The sequence below is a fragment of the Crinia signifera genome, chromosome 3 (assembly GCF_055691185.1).
Source record: "Crinia signifera chromosome 3, ASM5569118v1, whole genome shotgun sequence".
Lineage (NCBI taxonomy): Eukaryota > Metazoa > Chordata > Amphibia > Anura > Myobatrachidae > Crinia > Crinia signifera.
The window spans coordinates 24808607-24827049 of NC_139219.1; the positions used below are offsets into that span (position 1 = coordinate 24808607).

General features: G+C 48.2%; 1 protein-coding gene across 6 annotated transcripts in view; it reads left to right on the forward strand.

Annotated features, from left to right (window-relative positions):
* FOSL2 (FOS like 2, AP-1 transcription factor subunit) overlaps positions 1-18443 on the forward strand; it is a 79946-nt gene that overhangs the window by 49709 nt on the left and 11794 nt on the right. The window contains exon 1 of one of the 6 annotated variants that reach the window (XM_083175473.1): positions 5714-6814. The exons of the other annotated variants lie outside the window; for them this stretch is intronic. Coding sequence (XP_083031599.1) covers positions 6704-6814 — 111 coding nt within the window. The 5' untranslated portion in view covers positions 5714-6703. Of the gene's footprint in view, positions 1-5713; positions 6815-18443 lie in introns of those variants that run through there. 6 annotated transcript variants of the gene reach the window in all.

Genomic DNA, 18443 nt, shown 5'->3' on the forward strand with positions numbered 1-18443 from the left:
CCCACAGAGGGTGAGCCCCAAAATGGGCGGCCAGGTTTTGCGGGCCGACAATAGAAGGAGTGCTGTGCTGAGGGCAGGGCTCTGTCATTTGTATGAGGGGATGGGGGCGGACTGGGAGGAGAACTGGCATTATCCATCATCATAAACATGGGAGAGAGACTTGTGTACACACCTAATCCCAGGCAAAGTGCTGTACACCCAGCCGGCGCTTCATGCAATATAAACAGGTAATGGGCTGTGTTACGGTGTAATGTGGGGTGGGGTCTCCAATGCCTTAATAGACAATAGATGAACACAGAGTATGACGCAACACAGCTGAAACCGGTCAGGAAGCCTCTCTCATTGAGGACAGATGTGCTGGAAAATATACCTCAAGTATTGGGGCTGATTCGTACGGTTCCAAATTCGGCCCCTTTCTGCTGTTTCGGGTCTACACATGCACAAACCCAAGTTTCACACACGACGAGCCGTTTGCTCGAGGAGGGGAGGGCGGGTGGTGGGCAGAGGGCGTAGCAGGGTGAACGCCCAGTTTTTATAGAGTCCCCACAAAAAACCTAGGTGCTCCCCTGAGAATGCAGGGTGATGCTCGGGGTGGGTGGCTGGTGTCACATGACGTCAGCACCCGCCTCCAATTCAGCGGAAATCGGCCAACCGAAATGGAAGTATTTCTCCTCCGTGCGGCCGCCTGCGACGGGACGTGTTACTGTACAGGTCTGTAGAGGTTCTGAATCAGGCCCATAATTTGAATGTGAGCTACGACAAATCGCCGACCATCTAATCATTTCTATAGCGTTCGCAAATCTAACTCACTCTCTGGTGACTCAGATTTGCGGCGCCCTTGTACGTGAACAGGACGGACATCCGGTGAAGTCAGCTGCCGGCCCCCGGCACCTGCGTCATGGCTGAATTACCAGCATTTTCATGGGAAAGCCCAGTGGCGGAACTACCGAGGGTGCATGGGGTGCAGCTGCTATGGGGCCCGGCGGTTGTGGGGGCCCCGTGGACAGCAAGCAGTCACCTGCACCGTCGGTACTTTCATTATTTTATTATAGAGCCACCGCGGCCGCCTGCGTCAGCGCCTCTGCCACAGCACAGAGTAAGGAGCCGGGTGGGCGGTTGCGCCATGGGGAAGGAGCCGGGCAGGGGATAGCACCGTGCAGCAGCGACGGGCAGTAGGAGCCAGCCAGGTGATGGCAGCGTGCAGAATGAGCCGGATGGGGTTGGTGCTGTGCACTGCGGATGGAGACGGATAGGGGGGTGGTGTGGTCACCGTGTGGGAGAAGCCGAGCAGGGAGAGAAGAAGGAGTGATGCGTACGGAGCCTGCTGGTGCCCGCTGCGCATCCTGCTTGACAGACTGGCCATCCACCCATGCTGACAGCTCAGTGTGCCCGGGACAGAAAGTACAGGAGAAGTCCTGCTGGTGAGATGGGCTACTGCACATGAACATGTTGCAGCAGCACCAGATGCATTATGGTTATATTGACATAAGTTTAAAATGTTTTATTTACTTTTTTAATGTGTTTATCTGCATTTATGTGTTTATTTTTTTTTATGTGTTTATCAGGCTGTGACTATTGGCATAGTTTGTAATGGGCATTACAGTGTGCTGAATAATGGGTATGGGGTCTTGTGGTGTGTTGCATATTGTGTAAGGGGCATTGCGGTGTGTTGCATATTGTGCAATGGGCATTGCCATGTGTTGCATAATGTGTAAGGGTATTACGGGTGTCGCATATTGGGCCTTATTCTAGTTCACTCTTTCTGACAAAATCCTTCTTAGATGGACAAAACCATGTGCACTGCAGGGGGGCAGATGTAAAATGTGCAGGAAGAATTAGTTTTGGGTGAGTTATTTTGTTTCTGTGCAGGGTAAATAATAGCTGTTTTATTTGTACACTGCAATATAGATCTCACGTTGAAGTAAAACCCCACCCAAATCTAATTCTCTCTGCACAAGTAACATCTGCCCCACCCGCAGTGCACATGGTTTTGTTCATCTAAGAAGGATTTTGTCAGAAAGAGTGAACTAGAATAAGGCCCATTGTGTAAGGGTATTATGGTGTGTTGCATATTGTGTAAGGGGCATTACGGTGTGTTGCATAATGTGTAAAGGGGATTGTGGTGTGTCGCATAATGTGTAAGGGGCCTTGCAGTGTGTCACATAATGTGTAAGGGGCCTTGCGGTGTGTCGCATATTGTGTAAGGGTATTATGGTGTCTTGCATATTGTGTAAGGGTATTACGGTGTGTCGCATATTCTGAAAGGGGCATTACAGTGTGCAGCATAATGTGTAATGGACATTGCTGGGAGGCCCCATTATAAATTTTGCTATGGGGCCCACAAAGTTCTAGAGACCCATGAAGCACCCATGAAACGCTGGGCCTTTCCATGGGCACAACCCATGCCCACCAACCCACACTGCTCCATGCGAACAGGCCGGTGACTATACATGTCGCCGCGTCCGTTCTCAAACGGAGCATACACATGGGCATAAATGCTTACGCGCAGTAGCAAAACATCACTCCCCTGTGCGAACATGCGTGCGGGGGGGGGGGATTGGCGTGTCAACCAGAATGATCGCCTTAGTCCAGTGTGTATGTTACAAGTTACACCTGTATCATATGTCTATATTATATTTATTATAATTATATCTTGTGATCAATATACAACAGCAGAACATGCTGCATAGGACAGCAACTCTTAAAGGTCAAGAATATATCCCCCCCCCCCAGTTTTTTCTGCAGAATCTGGAGGCTTGGAGTGAATAATCCGCATTGCGCTACGTGTAAAGAGGCGAGCAGCGTCAGACCTGTCACCGACGGCAGCGAGGGAAGGGAAGCGTAGGTCACTATTATTAGCACCAGAGACTGCGGGGGAGAATAAGCCACAGGATACTGATGTGACTTTCCAGTGACACGCGTAACGTATATGCAGCTGGAACACGGCGACATGTCTGTGACATAAAAAGGTCATTCACAAATATTTCTCTGCACGTTTCACTGGAAAGACCAAGTGACGTGCACACCATTATGATCGTTTCCTGAATTGCCTGCAGGTTTACATGATTTCCTATTATATAGGATTCTGGGTAACTGAGATTCATCATTCAGTCACTCTCCTAATTAATATAATTATGCTGGGTGCTGCGATTTGCATAAATAGAATCTGTTTCAGTAATAGCAAAAACTCATGTCCATCTTATAAAACTCATGTCCATCTTTTGACTTTCGACCTTCCCATTGTCGACCTTCCAACCCTGTCCACCCCAGCCATGTCCAGGGGCAAACGCAGGATTTTCAGAAGGGGGTTTCCAGAGGGGCGGAGCAAAGCACGGAGATGGACACTTAGGTGACCCAGTATATGCCGGGTCAGTTAAAGTATTATAGATAGACCAAATGTATACAAATAATAATAATAATAATAAATATGTATACATACAGGGGCATCAACAGCCGTGTAGACCCCTGGGCATAGCAATGTATTGGGGCCCCTACTGATCCTCCAGCGGTAGGGGTGGGGGAAGCTTTGATGTCTCGTGGGTGGTAGGGGGTATTATATCAACCGCTCAGCATGTAGGGCCCGGATCAGTAATTTCCACTAATTACCCCTTTACTGCACAGATGGTGGGAGATGGGGTGGGAGAAGGGGGCATTGGGCTGAATGAAGGGGTCCTGATACATAACTTCCAGGGTGGTAGGGGATGTTTAATACGCAGAGGAGGGGTGTATAGTGGAGTGGGCTTATTATTCATAATTTTCTGGTGGGAGGACAGCTTGCTTGACTGCAGATATCTCCAGTTCCTGGAAATAAATTTCTTAGATTTTAAGGGAATTAAAAACTAGAGAATCCCTCCTACCAAATGGTACTAGGGACTAGGGGATCAGAGTTCAGGAGGCAGAGCAATCTGCCAACGAGTATATAAAACTACATACCAGGTGTGTGGAGCTGGAGCAGTAACCAGCTGCTGGAAGGCTGATATCTCTGGTTCTGGGAACAGTAGAGACAAGCTTCTAGTGTCCATCAAAGCGGGAGAGTCCCAGCTTTTGGAATATACCCTCAGAAAATCTCTAAGTCAGACAGAACCTGAAATATCTGACTGGGAAGAGCAATTAACAGGTTTGGATGGGGACCACTGCTTTGAAGTCAGATATCTCCGGTTTCCAAGGTCCGATTTTAAAAATTCTTGTACCTATCAAAAGAGGGGACCCTCAGCTTTCAGCCTAGGTCCCTTAGACTCCTGGAGGGGGAGGGTTTCTGGGTACTTAGAAACCCCCCCTGCATGCGCTACTGATGTCGACCTAAAGTCTGACCTTCAGTGGTCAACCCAATGTTCCATTACTGGGCAGTACTGCTGTTGCTGACTTATTACTCTCAGTGTTTCCGGCAGTACGTCGGCCATCAGGGGATATGCAGAAGGACTCCGGACAGTTCTTATCGGGAAAGCTGTCTCTCGTGATAATAATCACATATATAGGTGCATACCGACATTTATGTTGGGTATCCGATAAGTGGCAGGTTTATCCGATAAGTGGCAAATTGCATTTGATAAATGGCAGGATTCATCCGATTAGTTGTGAGGCTCATCCGATAAGCGCCAGGGTGTATACAATAAGTGGTGGGGTGCATTCGATAAGTTACGGATGTATCCGATAAGTGGTGGGGTGTATCTGATAAGTGGCGGGTGTATCTGATAAGTGGTGGGTGTATCTGATAAGTGGCGGGTGTATCTGATAAATGGCGGGTGTATCCGATAAGTGGTGGGGTGTATCCGATTAGTGGTGGGGTGTATTCGATAAGTTACGGATGTATCCGATAAGTGGTGGTGTGTATCTGATAAGTGGCGGGTGTATCTGATAAGTGGCGGGTGTATCTGATAAATGGCGGGTGTATCTGATAAATGGCGGGTGTATCTGATAAATGGCGGGTCTATCTGATAAATGGCAGGTGTATCCGATAAGTGGTGGGGTGTATCCGATTAGTGGTGGGGTGTATCCGATAAGTGGCTGGATTAATCCGATAAGTTGCAGGGCTCATCTGATAATAAGTAGCAGGTTGTATCCAATAAGTGGTGGGGGTGTATCCGATAAGTGGTGGTGTGTATCTGATAAGTGGCGGGTGTATCTGATAAGTGGCGGGTGTATCTGATAAGTGGCGGGTGTATCTGATAAATGGCGGGTGTATCCGATAAGTGGTGGGGTGTATCCGATTAGTGGTGGGGTGTATCCGATAAGTGGCTGGATTAATCCGATAAGTTGCAGGGCTCATCTGATAATAAGTAGCAGGTTGTATCCAATAAGTGGTGGGGGTGTATCCAATAAGTGGCGGGATTCATCAGATCAGTACATCCTTTGGTCTAGGGCTCTCCAGCAGTCCCATATTTCACAGGGGAACCCTGATAGCAAAATGCAAAAGTCTATTCTACAATAGAAAGCAAGAACAATTATTTACAGTCAGAGTCTGTCTGTGTATCTATCTAATCTATCTATCTATCTATCTATCTATCTATCTATCTATCTATCTACTATCAACTGCAGCTCGCCCTCATCTTTCTGCCCCCCACAGCCCGGCACCGGCCACATGCAGGCAGCACATGCGAGATAGGGAATCCCAGCCCGCTGACGTCATCAGAACCAAGGAAACCCGCCTACGTCACTACACGCAAATGACCATATTTGGCAACATGCGTCAATGGACGAGCCTAAGCTCCACAGAGGGGCCCACGGCCGCTCAGGTGTCCGGAGGGGGACGCGCAAAGGCGCTACAGAGCGGAGTCGGGGCCCGGGGCAGTTGCAGGTGCCGTTGCAGTGCGGGTGAGCGCTGATGGGGGCTGTGCAGTGGGCGGCAGTGCAGTGAGGCGGAACCTCCCATCTCTGGCAGTGAGGGGGGAGGAGGGAGTGACGTCAGCACTGAGAGTGCCTGGAGCTGGCTGAGTGCACAGAAGTAATGCCATTCCCCTGACTCACCCGAAGAGCAGCAGAGAGACAGCCCGGAGTAGCAAAGGGACAGCCTGAGTCACCCAGCAGCAGCACAGAGACCCCCTGCACTTCTGTCACCACACTGTGACATTGTGTCACCTCTCACCTGCTCAGGGGTCCCTGCTGGCTGCATTGAGTACCCCTCAGGACTGACCCCTTCACTGCTCAGGGGTCCCGGAGAGAGTCCCTACTGGTCACAGGACAAACCCCTTCACTGCTGGTCCCACAGACCAGGGATCCCTACAAGTAACACAGCACAGACCCCTCTGCTGGTCCCGGAGAGAATCCTTATTGGTCACACAGGACAGACCCCACTGCTGGTCCCGGAAAGAATCCTTACTGGTCACACAGGACAGACCCCACTGCTGGTCCCAGAGAGAATCCTTACTGGTCACACAGGACAGACCCCACTTCTGGTCCCGGGGACAATCCGTACTGGTCACACAGGACAGACCCCACTGCTGGTCCCGGAGAGAATCCTTACTGGTCACACAGGACAGACCCCACTGCTGGTCCCGGAGAGAATCCGTACTGGTCACACAGGACAGACCCCACTGTTGGTCCCGGAGATAATCCGTACTGGTAACAGGACAGACCCCACTGCTTGTCCCGGAGAGAATCCTTACTGGTCACACAGGACAGACCCCACTGCTGGTCCCGAAGAGAGTTCCTGAGTACCGGATAGAAGGGCTGCACTCACCCTACCCGGCTGCTCCCTCCTCGGATCATGTACCAGGACTTTCCAGGGAGTTTCGACAGCTCCTCCCGTGGTAGCAGCAGCTCTCCGGCTCAGCCAGAGGGATATCCCGGCAGCTCCTTACCTACCTCCATTCACCAGGTGAGGTTCTGACACAGGATCCGGTCACCTATGGTGGTATAGGGTCTCCTGTCAGTGCACTGTCCTCCAAGTTGTGCGGAGTGTCCACTCACAGTATAGATGACCTGTATGTGGTGTCCTCTCAGGGTATAGGTGCCCTGTATGTGGTGTGCTCCTAGGGTATAGGTGCCCTGTATGTGGTGTCCTCTCGGGGTATAGATGACCTGTATGTGGTGTCCTCTCAGGGTATAGGTGCCCTGTATGTGGTGTCCTCTCGGGGTATAGGTGCCCTGTATGTGGTGTCCTCTCGAGGTATAGGTGCCCTGTATGTGGTGTGCGCTTAGGGTATAGGTGCCCTGTATGTGGTGTGCGCTTAGGGTATAGGTGCCCTGTATGTGGTGTGCTCTCAGGGTATAAGTGCCCTGTATGTAGTGACCTCTCAGGGTATAGGTGCCCTGTATGTAGTGACCTCTCAGGGTATAGGTGCCCTGTATGTAGTGACCTCTCAGGGTATAGGTTCCCTGTATGTGGTGTGCTCTCAGGGTATAGGTGCCCTGTATGTAGTGACCTCTCAGGGTATAGGTGCCCTGTATGTAGTGACCTCTCAGGGTATAGGTGCCCTGTATGTGGTGTCTTCTCAGAGTATAGGTGACCTGTATTTAGTGACTTCTCAGGGTATAGGTGGCCTGTATGTAGTGACCTCTTAGTGTATAGGTGCCATGTCCTGTACGTTGTATGGAGCTGGCCAGTTAGGTTTGCATGTGGATGTGGCCAGGCAGAGATGACCTGTCCTGTATGCAGTAACAGAGGTGTGGGCAGCAGATACACGATACTGTATGAGAGCCCCTCATTCATCCATACTTGTGTTTTGGGGTTAATGAATATCCCAATAACTGCCCATTACCCTGGTATCTATGGAGTAACAAATACTCAGCATCAGATTAGCCAGACCCATCTCTGGCAGCGATCCCCTCCAGGGGAGAGAGACCCCCCCTCCGGGCCCTCCCTCTCCTCCACCATTGATCCAGCCAGCACTCACACTCAGTTTGAATTTGGTTCGTTAGTTGCCGGTCCTCACTTATTGGGTCCTAGCTCAGGCGGTTATGCAGATGTGGCGTGTGTCATTGGCTGCGGTGGGAGCCCTGCGTTCCCCGAGCTATCATCTACATATGATTCACCACCAGCACAAATGTGTCCTGCTGCAACCAGAGCACATGGAGCATTAACCCTCGCTGCAGCAGAAGCAACCCTACAGACCATGGTCTCCATTACCCTGCACTGCTGGGGGAATGGACTCAAATCATTACTCCTAAGCAGTTATGACTTCCCCAGGTGACTTCGGCCTGAGGCTGTTTGCACCTCTCTCCTCGAGGGTACAAGGCACTGTCTCTGCATAATCACCCTGTTGACTTTTTGTTAGTGCGTAGTAGCAGCAAATTGAGCAGTTCCTTTGTGTATATTTTGTTTATAATGGCTGTCAGGACGACCGACGAAGACCGAAAGCTGTTGTCATGCAGTATTCCGGTTCCTTAACCACACGGCTCAGAGCGTAGAGGAGACTATCGATGCTTCCTAGGCCGCGAGATCCCCCGGTTACTGCTATAGGGTGGCCTGGCACAATCCCAGTCATCTAGGTCAGGGGTCCTCAAACTATTTTGCTCTGGGACCTCCATCAGACAATAAAAATGATTACATGATCTCAGCAAGTTGCCGCAGAATGGTTGCGAAACGCGTGGTCTTAAACCGCACATGCATGGCAGCATTGTGGAGGCACAAAATGCTGCGAGCATCTGAGGTCACGGCCAATTGAACAGATTTTTCAGACTCCTTTAATCAATAACTGGGAGATCAGAGAAGTTATTAGCCAGCTGATTTATTTATTAACAGTTTCTTATATAGCGCATTCATATTCCGCAGCGCTGTACAGAGAATAGTTGAACATTCACATCAGTCCCTGAGCCAGTGGAGCTTACAATCTATACTCCCTACCTCATATACACGCACACAGACATTCTAGGGTTAATTTTTGTTGGGAGCCAATTACCTACCTGTATATTTTTGGATTTTGGGAGGAAACCGGAGTACCCGGAGGAAACCCACACAAGCACAGAGAGAATATACAAACTCCGCACAGTTAGGGCCATGGTGGGAATCGAACCCATGACCTCGGTGCTAACCATTACACCATCCATATTGCCCCAGTTGCTGATCAGCAACATGGAATCGTGACCCCATGCTGAGGTGGTTGGGACCCACTTTGGGGTCAGGACCCACAGTTTGAGAACCGATGATCTAGGTATATGGAGTAGGTGATATGGGGGAGGAAGGTGACCTTTGCTCTTCACATTGTGGCTTCCAGTTCCTACTTCTTCCCCCGCACTCTGCACTTTGTTTTATGGATTAGAGGTGCCTTATCCAACACTACAGTGCTGTCTGCCCCACCCAGCGCAGTGAGAACTAATATTAAGTAAGGGGCACTAGAACCACCTGCGAACCCTCTGTTATATGTACGAGTGCTGCAAAACACGGGAAAAGGGAACGTGTTCCTAAGTTGTGCCTTTTTCTGCAGCATCTGTAACAAGTTATATAATTTAACTCCACAGAGTTAAATAATATAACAAGTTGGATAACTAGTGGTCCAGCCAATCAGCTCCCACCTGTCACTTATTCAGCTTCTAACTGTCATGTTTGAAAAATGGCAGTTGGGAGTTGATGGGCTGCAGCAACATTTATCAGTTTGATCACTCATTGATAAATGGTGACCGTGGTTCGTAAGTGACATGTAAGATGAGTATAGAGAGGTATAGGCCGCAGGCTGGTTATGGGGTCACAGAACAGCATAGAGTGGCGGAGCTCATAAATTGGCACTATATAGTTGTGCCCCCCTGGGACAGATTATTTGGGTACATCAAGCGGGACAGACGAAGTGGACAAAGCGATGGATTTGGGAGCAATCCTCCCCATTGTACACCCTGGAAATACAGAAAGTGACCCAAACGATTACTGAAATGAAGCAGCGCTGACTGGCTGAGTTCATGCCGCTTCTCACGCAAACCACATTCATCGCCGCCCTACGGTATACACGTGCAGGACAGCAAGTCCTTTGCTGACCTCTGCTGGAGGCTTTCTTCCATGAACCTGAAAGACAGGTGGCTTGTGTAACATCACTGTCCATGGTAGGAAAACGCAAAGTCACCTGTGCACCGTGGAGGCGGCACCGTAGTGTGGTGCAAGCAGATATATTCAACAGATTTTTATTCTGGTTTTACTAAATGTTATTTTACATCAATGTATGGAAGTACGGCCAAACTGATTCCGACCTGATTGTACGGCTGCTCATTTTCGGAGCCCTGCGATCAGCTATACGCTGCCCAACCAACATCCCGCCCTGTGCAAGACTACGATTTGCTTTGCACGGCTTGCGAAAAGTAGCTGGATTGGGGAATTTGCTGTGAATCCATTCGCAGTTTTAAATGAAGTGCATCATTCTGACCTTTTGTCAGGCATCAGTATTCCTGCACACGTGTTATAGATTTCTAGGTTTTGTCAGCCACAGAAATGTTTTCCACAGTGGGTTCCATAAATGTTACCGGGAGCTTGAAATGAAAGATCCGAGCTGACATGCTTTGCTTTGCAGTTAGAGCTTTTTGTCCTCGATTAGAAGTATTTTGCTTAATAGCTGCGGGTTGTGTCATTTGCTATTTATGATGGAGAAGGGATTAATACTCAGACTATGTAGCACTTTAGGGCAGGTGCACTGCTGCATTTTGTCTTTATACTATAGTCCACAGGTCTTCAACCTGTGGCCCTCCAGATGTTGTGAAACTACATTTCCCAGCATGCCCTGACAGTTTTGGCATGCTCTTATAGGAAAAAATGTGGCAATGCATGTTGGAACATGTAGTTTCACAACATCTGGAGGGCCATAGGTTGAAGACCCATGCTATAGTCTATGAGCAGTTGCGGCTCTTACCCTTGCGGAGGAGGGGGGCTGCCGTGATGCGGCACCCCCTCCACTGCTGCTGTGCTCCCCACTGCTCTCCCTGATGCTGCCGGTCCCCTATTGGGGCGGCGCATGTGCAGTAGCTTCATACATACTGCACATGGGCTGGCCCAAGCCTCCATGGGCTGCCTTTGCAAGTTCCCGAGTCCGCCGCATCCGCAGTGTCATCTGCGGTACTGCGCATGTGTAGAACCTGTTTTTGGGGCTGCCGCGCATTTGCACACAGAGCGGCATCCCGGAGGGAGGGAACACCTCCCGATGGGATGCCTTGAGTGACTGGCAGGTCGGACTTCCAATAGGAAGCCACTGCCAGTCACATTGAAGCCAGAGCAGTCTCACAGAGCAGTCTCACAGACTGCATCTGGCTTCATAGGCAGAGAACAGTGGCGGATTTTACCTGGGAGGCTGCAGCCCTGCAGCCCATAGGTAAAAACCTCCACTGTGTGTGAGTATTTATATGTTCCGGATGTGTCCTAGATTTTGTACCTTCTTGAGTTATGTTTGTACTATTTTATTAGCAATTCTTATCCTCCTGTTTCTTCTAATATCAAACAGCGGCATCATTGGTGGTCTTAGGTAAGGGTCACGCTAAAGTAAAACATCTCCTACCCCAAGTCTATCTTGCGGAATATCCCCCTGAGCAGGAGCTTCCGGTCTTTCCATAAGGATTTCCTGCTCTTGAAGCTGATAAAATCCTACACACATGACAGCCACACTGCCGGACCCTTGTATTGGGGTGGATCTCCAGGCCTATTAATAAGATATCGGTGAAAATGATTTTTGCAGTGTATTTAGACCAAATTAGCAAATCCATAGTTGCCATTTCCCCCTATTTTTCAGGGACCGTTCCTCCTATGTCACTAAATGTGTCCCCATTTTTTTAAAAAGAGCATCTCTAATTTTATAGAAACATTTGGGTTTTATCATCTAAAATTAGGGGTAACTCCTACCCCTTTTCCACTAAGAATCTGGGTCCAGCCCGGTTAATTGAACACATGTTTCTATCCGCATCACAGCCCCGTTTGCATCGCAGGCTGGACTCGCGTTTGTGGCAGCTCTTCCCTTTGCTGGCGCTTAAAATTGATGCTAGTAATACCCCTTGTACACCAAAGCAAAAACCTAGGTCACTGGTTGGTGTAAACAGGCTCTAAAAAAATAACCCGGGTCCTGCTACCCGGCAATCTGAAATTTTTCAGGTTTTTCACGGATGAGACCCTCGTTCAGAGGCAGTGTAAAAGGGTAACAGGGGTCATCTGACCCAGGCCATTTACATCAATAGAGGTGCCCATACCTACCGACCGCAGCATCCTCCGCAGCATCCTGCAGTCAGTATGGAGGTTGGGGTGGGGGTGCTTCAACGGGATGCAGTTAAGATCCCGGCGGTCGGGATCCCGGCGTTCAGAATCCCGACGCCGGAATCCCGACCTCCGAAATCCCGACACTTTCTCCCTTCGGGGGTGTCCACGACACCCCTGGAGGGAGAATAAATTAGTGTGCCGAGCGTAGCGAGGCACCGGGCCCGCTGCGTGGCGAGCGCAGCGAGCCCGCAAGGGGGGGCGATCCACGTCCCCCCCCTTGTCGGGATTCCGGCGTCGGGATTCTGAACGCCGGGATCCCGACCGCCGGGATTCAATACTGAATCCGCTTCAACAAGTGATAAACAACCAGCCAATCAGCTCCTATCTGTCATTTTTCAAACCCTGCCAAACATGGCAGTTAGAGCCGAGTCCAAAAACCTGTGTGCGACCCAGTCATTTTTGGTGTAAAAGGGGTTTAAGCCAAGTCTCCATTTGGTTTTAATGGGACTCGAGTGAGATGACTCTCATGTCACCTATTTATGCTGCACCCTTACATGGGTCCTTTGCAGGTCCGATTCCCAGGTCACTGGACCGGGGTTATTTTTCTTGGACACTTTGCCACAACCTGGGTTGGCTGAGCGACAACTTGGATTATTGCAACAGTGGAAAAGGTATAAATAAGATTACACCCAGGTTTATATAGTTTGATGTGAATCCATTCACAGGAGAATTTAACGCCGCTACGTGCAAAGCATCCTGGGAAATATGACATTTTTGGCATTTATGTATCGGGGACCCCGTCACTGACAGAGGTATAATCATTGTGGGAAGAGCATAAAACAGGGGTTCCCAATCTTTTTTAATCACGGCACCCTAGAGTATAAGAATTTTTTTTTGCGGCACCCCTAGGACAAAATTATTTTAATTAGATTGGATTTATATGCGATTCTTAGGGTCAGTTATAGGGAAAAGGGCAGGAATTGCTTCTGTTTGTACACATTTTATGATTGGCAGCCACCAGCACTGGTTTTGCTTATAAATAATTAACCATTAATAATTTGAGTTGGTCCTGGACTACCAACCCAGGGCACCCCTGCATGTGTCCTGAGGCACCCCAGGGAGCCACGGCGCACAGTTTGGGAACCCCTGGCATAAAATGTAGCAAATGGTCGAAATGGCAGTGGTCAACACATGCAAAGGTCGACATACAATTTTTGTGTTATTTCTTGTTTTTTATGGGGGGAGGAACCGGACGACGGGTCTTTTTAATTCTTTACCATGAATGTGAACTCCGATTGGGAATCGTGAAAGGACAGCATGGCGAGGGGGCGCGGTACACTTGTTTGGACTTCATGTGATGGAATCTGAAAATTTACAAAAAACCCACAACAAACTAATGTTGACCTTTCTGAGTATTTTCATGTCGCTCTTTTGTCTGTGTCGACCTATTGACTGTTGACCTTTTATACCATAACAGTGAAGTTGTATAAAGTAGTAGTGAGTTAGCGTAGAAGTAGAGAGATGCTGGCCACACATCAGACCAACTTTCATCCCACCATCCAACTAGTTGGTTGGATGGAATAAAAATCTGGTACTGGATGGGAGCAAATGACAAAGAGCAATTTGCTCACAAACCCAGGAAAATGGACAAAAACATTCAGTGAAATTATTTAAATCAAACAGATACAACTACATTACTTTGTCTGAGTGACAGGTTTTGTCCGTTTCCAGATTATCTGAGCAATTACTGAATTACAAATTGCATGTGCTCCCATCCAGTACCAGATTTTTATTCCATCCAGCCAACTAGTTGGATGAAAGTTGGTCTGATGTGTGACCAGCACTAGTAGTAGTGAGATAGCACAGTAGTAGCGAGTTAGGAAAGTAGTAGAGAGTTAGCACAGTAGTAGTAGTGAGTTAGCATAGTAGTAGTAGTAGTAGTAACAGTAGTAGTGAGTTAGCACAGCAGTAGTAGTAGTGAGTTAGCACAGTAGTAGTAGTAGTAGTAGTAGTAGTGAGTTAGCACAGTAGTAGTAGTAGTGGGTTAGGACAGTAGTAGTGAGTTAGCACAGTAGTAGTAGTAGTAGTAGTAGTGGGTTAGCACAGTAGTAGTGAGTTAGCACAGTAGTAGTAGTAGTGAGTTAGCACAGTAGTAGTAGTAGTGAGCTAGCACAGTAGTAGTAGTAGTAGTGGGTTAGCACAGTAGTAGTAGTAGTAGTAGTAGTAGTAGTAGTAGTAGTGGGTTAGCACAGTAGTAGTAGTAGTAGTAGTAGTAGTGGGTTAGCACAGTAGTAGTGAGTTAGCACAGTAGTAGTAGTAGTGAGTTAGCACAGTAGTAGTAGTAGTGGGTTAGCACAGTAGTAGTAGTAGTGGGTTAGCACAGTAGTAGTGAGTTAGCACAGTAGTAGTAGTAGTGAGTTAGCACAGTAGTAGTGAGTTAGCACAGTAGTAGTAGTAGTGGGTTAGCACAGTAGTAGTAGTAGTGGGTTAGCACAGTAGTAGTAGTAGTAGTGGGTTAGCACAGTAGTAGTAGTAGTGGGTTAGCACAGTAGTAGTAGTAGTAGTAGTGGGTTAGTACAGTAGTAGTAGTGGGTTAGCACAGTAGTAGTAGTAGTAGTGGGTTAGCACAGTAGTAGTAAGTTAGCACAGTAGTAGTAGTAGTAGTAGTAGTGAGTTAGCACAGTAGTAGTAGTAGTGAGTTAGCACAGTAGTAGTAGTAGTGAGTTAGCACAGTAGTAGTGAGTTAGCACAGTAGTAGTAGTAGTAGTGAGTTAGCACAGTAGTAGTAGTAGTAGTAGTAGTGGGTTAGCACAGTAGTAGTGGGTTAGCACAGTAGTAGTGAGTTAGCACAGTAGTAGTAGTAGTAGTGGGTTAGCACAGTAGTAGTAGTAGTGGGTTAGCACAGTAGTAGTAGTAGTGGGTTAGCACAGTAGTAGTAGTAGTAGTAGTGGGTTAGCACAGTAGTAGTGAGTTAGCACAGTAGTAGTAGTAATGGGTTAGCACAGTAGTAGTCAGTTAGCACAGTAGTAGTAGTAGTAGTAGTAGTAGTAGTGAGTTAGCACAGTAGTAATAGTGGGTTAGCACAGTAGTAGTAGTGAGTTAGCACAGTAGTAGTAGTAGTCGGTTAGCACTGTAGTAGTGGGTTAGCACAGTAGTAGTAGTAGTAGTGAGTTAGCACAGTAGTAGTAGTAGTGAGTTAGCACAGTAGTAGTAGTAGTGAGTTAGCACAGTAGTAGTAGTAGTGAGTTAGCACAGTAGTAGTAGTGGGTTAGCACAGTAGTAGTAGTGAGTTAGCAAAGTAGTAGTAGTGAGTTAGCACAGTAGTAGTGAGTTAGCACAGTAGTAGTGGGTTAGCACAGTAGTAGTGAGTTAGCACAGTAGTAGTAGTGAGTTAGCACAGTAGTAGTAGTAGTGGGTTAGCACAGTAGTAGTAGTGAGTTAGCACAGTAGTAGTAGTGGGTTAGCACAGTAGTAGTAGTGAGTTAGCACAGTAGTAGTAGTAGTGAATTAGCACAGTAGTAGTGAGTTAGCACAGTAGTAGTAGTGAGTTAGCACAGTAGTAGTGAGTTAGCACACTAGTAGTAGTGAGTTAGCACAGTAGTAGTAGTAGTGAGTTAGTACAGTAGTAGTGAGTTAGCACACTAGTAGTAGTGAGTTAGCACAGTAGTAGTAGTAGTGAGTTAGCACAGTAGTAGTGAGTTAGCACAGTAGTAGTAGTGAGTTAGTACAGTAGTAGTAGTAGTGAGTTAGCACAGTAGTAGTGAGTTAGCACAGTAGTAGTAGTAGTGAGTTAGCACAGTAGTAGTGAGTTAGCACAGTAGTAGTGAGTTAGCACAGTAGTAGTAGTAGTGAGTTAGCACAGTAGTAGTAGTGAGTTAGCACAGTAGTAGTGAGTTAGCACAGTAGTAGTAGTAGTGAGTTAGCACAGGCGGCATTTCATGCCCTTAACATCCACTACGGCCTGGTGGGAGAATAAAACAGTGTGCCTGAAGCATGGCCAGCGCAGTGGTACACCTAAACGGTGTTCATGTCGACTCAGTTGACATTCGGGGCAAAGAACATGAAAAACTCATGTCAACCTTTTGACTGACGACGTTCCCATTGTCGACACAATGCTTGTGTCGACTTTTGGACCCTATTGATCTTAGCCACTTCAACCTATTTCAGGTGTTGACCTCCAGTGGTTGACCCAATGCATGTCGACCTAATGACCGTAACCCAGATAAAGCCCCAACCAGCCAGCTTCCCACATAAAGCAGACCGTGTTTAAAGAGCTGATTGGTTGGTACTTTATCTCTCTGCAGGACTTGGTACATCTCCCCCTGTATCACTTACTAGGAGCACAACTGGCTTCTGTTGATCTTATCACCGTACCTTGGGCTGCGGGTGGGTCACGTGGCTGCTGCCTTTATTTCAGCATTGTCTGAGTATGCTCAGTATTTCCTGTTTGTTCTGAATGATTGCCCAACATTGCCTGAGGCTGCAGTCCCACTAACCTCTGTGGTCTGTCCAACATCTCCTTCCATCCACACACGGCGCTGCCTCCTCAGCTGGAACTGTATTATATATGTAATCATCTGAGTATGGAGCACAAGCATAGAAGGCAAAAGTGTGTGTATGCATGTATCATATAAAATCCTACTACATGGGATAAAGCATGTCACGGAGAATCAAAGTTAAATCATGGTTGCCTACCTGACCCTCTCCTTCAGGGAGAAAATGCTCTGTATCTGGACTTCCCTGGTAATGTATAATTGCCATCACCTGTGCATACCTCCCAACTTTGAAGCTGCTTGAAGAGGGACACAGGTGAAAATTTGGGCGCGTGGCTATCCGGAAAGGGGGCGTGGCCTACAAGCACTTTTTTTGTGGGTGTGGCCACAATCTTGCAATTGTACCTCCCCCCTCAAAGTACCCATCTAGCCGCTGGCCACACCCCCATACGCCGCCTAGACTGCCCCCAGCAGCAATGTAATCATATTTGATGTAGGAACGGGTGATCGTTATCACTGCTTGATCAAAGACAAGTTGGTACTCTTTACCTAGAACGGCGCCCATCGTGGTCATCGCGGGCACATCGCGGCCACATTACTGGGCACCCGCGATGCGACCGACGCGATCAATCATCGCGTCGGTCGCATCGCGGGTGCCCAGTAATGTGGCCGCGATGTGCCCGCGATGACCGCGATGGGCGCGATTTCTTGTTGTGGAAAACAGAAAAGTGATGGTTATTTCATGGTGCCGATGAAAAAGTTGAGGAATCGCGGGCATCGCGGTCATCTTGTACCGCAAATAACACCCGCGATGCCTCAATCACCGCGATGACCGCGATTTTCAGCCCGACAACCGCGATGAACATCGTGGGCGCCGTTTTAGGTAAAGAGTACCGACAAGTTTAAAGCCCCATACACACTAGGCAACACTGGTTAATATTGGTCGATATTTAGTGTACACACTGAATGATATCGGTAAACGATATCGTTTAGTGACATCACCGGGATCTACTCAACATGTGGGTTGTTGACTGTCGCCAAATTGGCCTGCATGTTCAGCAGACGGGCGCGCGTTTCGTTAACGATATTTGGTGTACCCACTAGAAGCCCCTTTTTGGGTGATATATTTTACAATGTACTCTAGTGTGTATGGGGCTTAAACTTTCTCTCAAGTTGATTACATTTGTGGGCGGCCCCCCAGAGGTACTAACTTGTGAGGGGCCCCTACCAGATATGCTGTCACTATTATTAAATAGTATAATGTGTAAATCTTCTCTGCACCACAAACGTGTAAAAAACACTGTGGTGCCCCCAGCTCACACTCCGCCACAGAGAACCACCAGTTCTCCTGTGCCCCTGTGCTCCCCACACTGGCGAATGATGTCGCTAGGGGTGCAGATCCCGGGGCGGCTGTAATCCGGTCCTGCTTGCATGTGGACTATTTCATCATCAGAGGATGTTGCAGCATAAACCTGAGCCTGGTACTTTAGTTGTAGTGTAGCCCTCAGCCGTTTCCACCAGTGGAATATGTTGCAATCCTTCCAGGAACAGGTTAGATATCATCTGTGGGACACCGTCATAGTCCCATATCACCAAATTTCTGAAATTCCAGCTTCACCCCCCCCCCCCCCCCCCCCTTCATTTTTGGGTGGGAGTATTGCAAAATATCATTACCAAAAAGCAGGTGATTGCAGAACAGCTCTGCGGGGTGTATGGGAAATGTGCCTTTTATAATACGCCTCCCTAAAAGGAATTCTATCCAGATTTTTTATTTTATTATAGAACTGCAATGAGCGGGAGGGAAATACTTGGTGCCAGCGGCTTGTGACATTCCTCACACATCAAATAAGACTTTC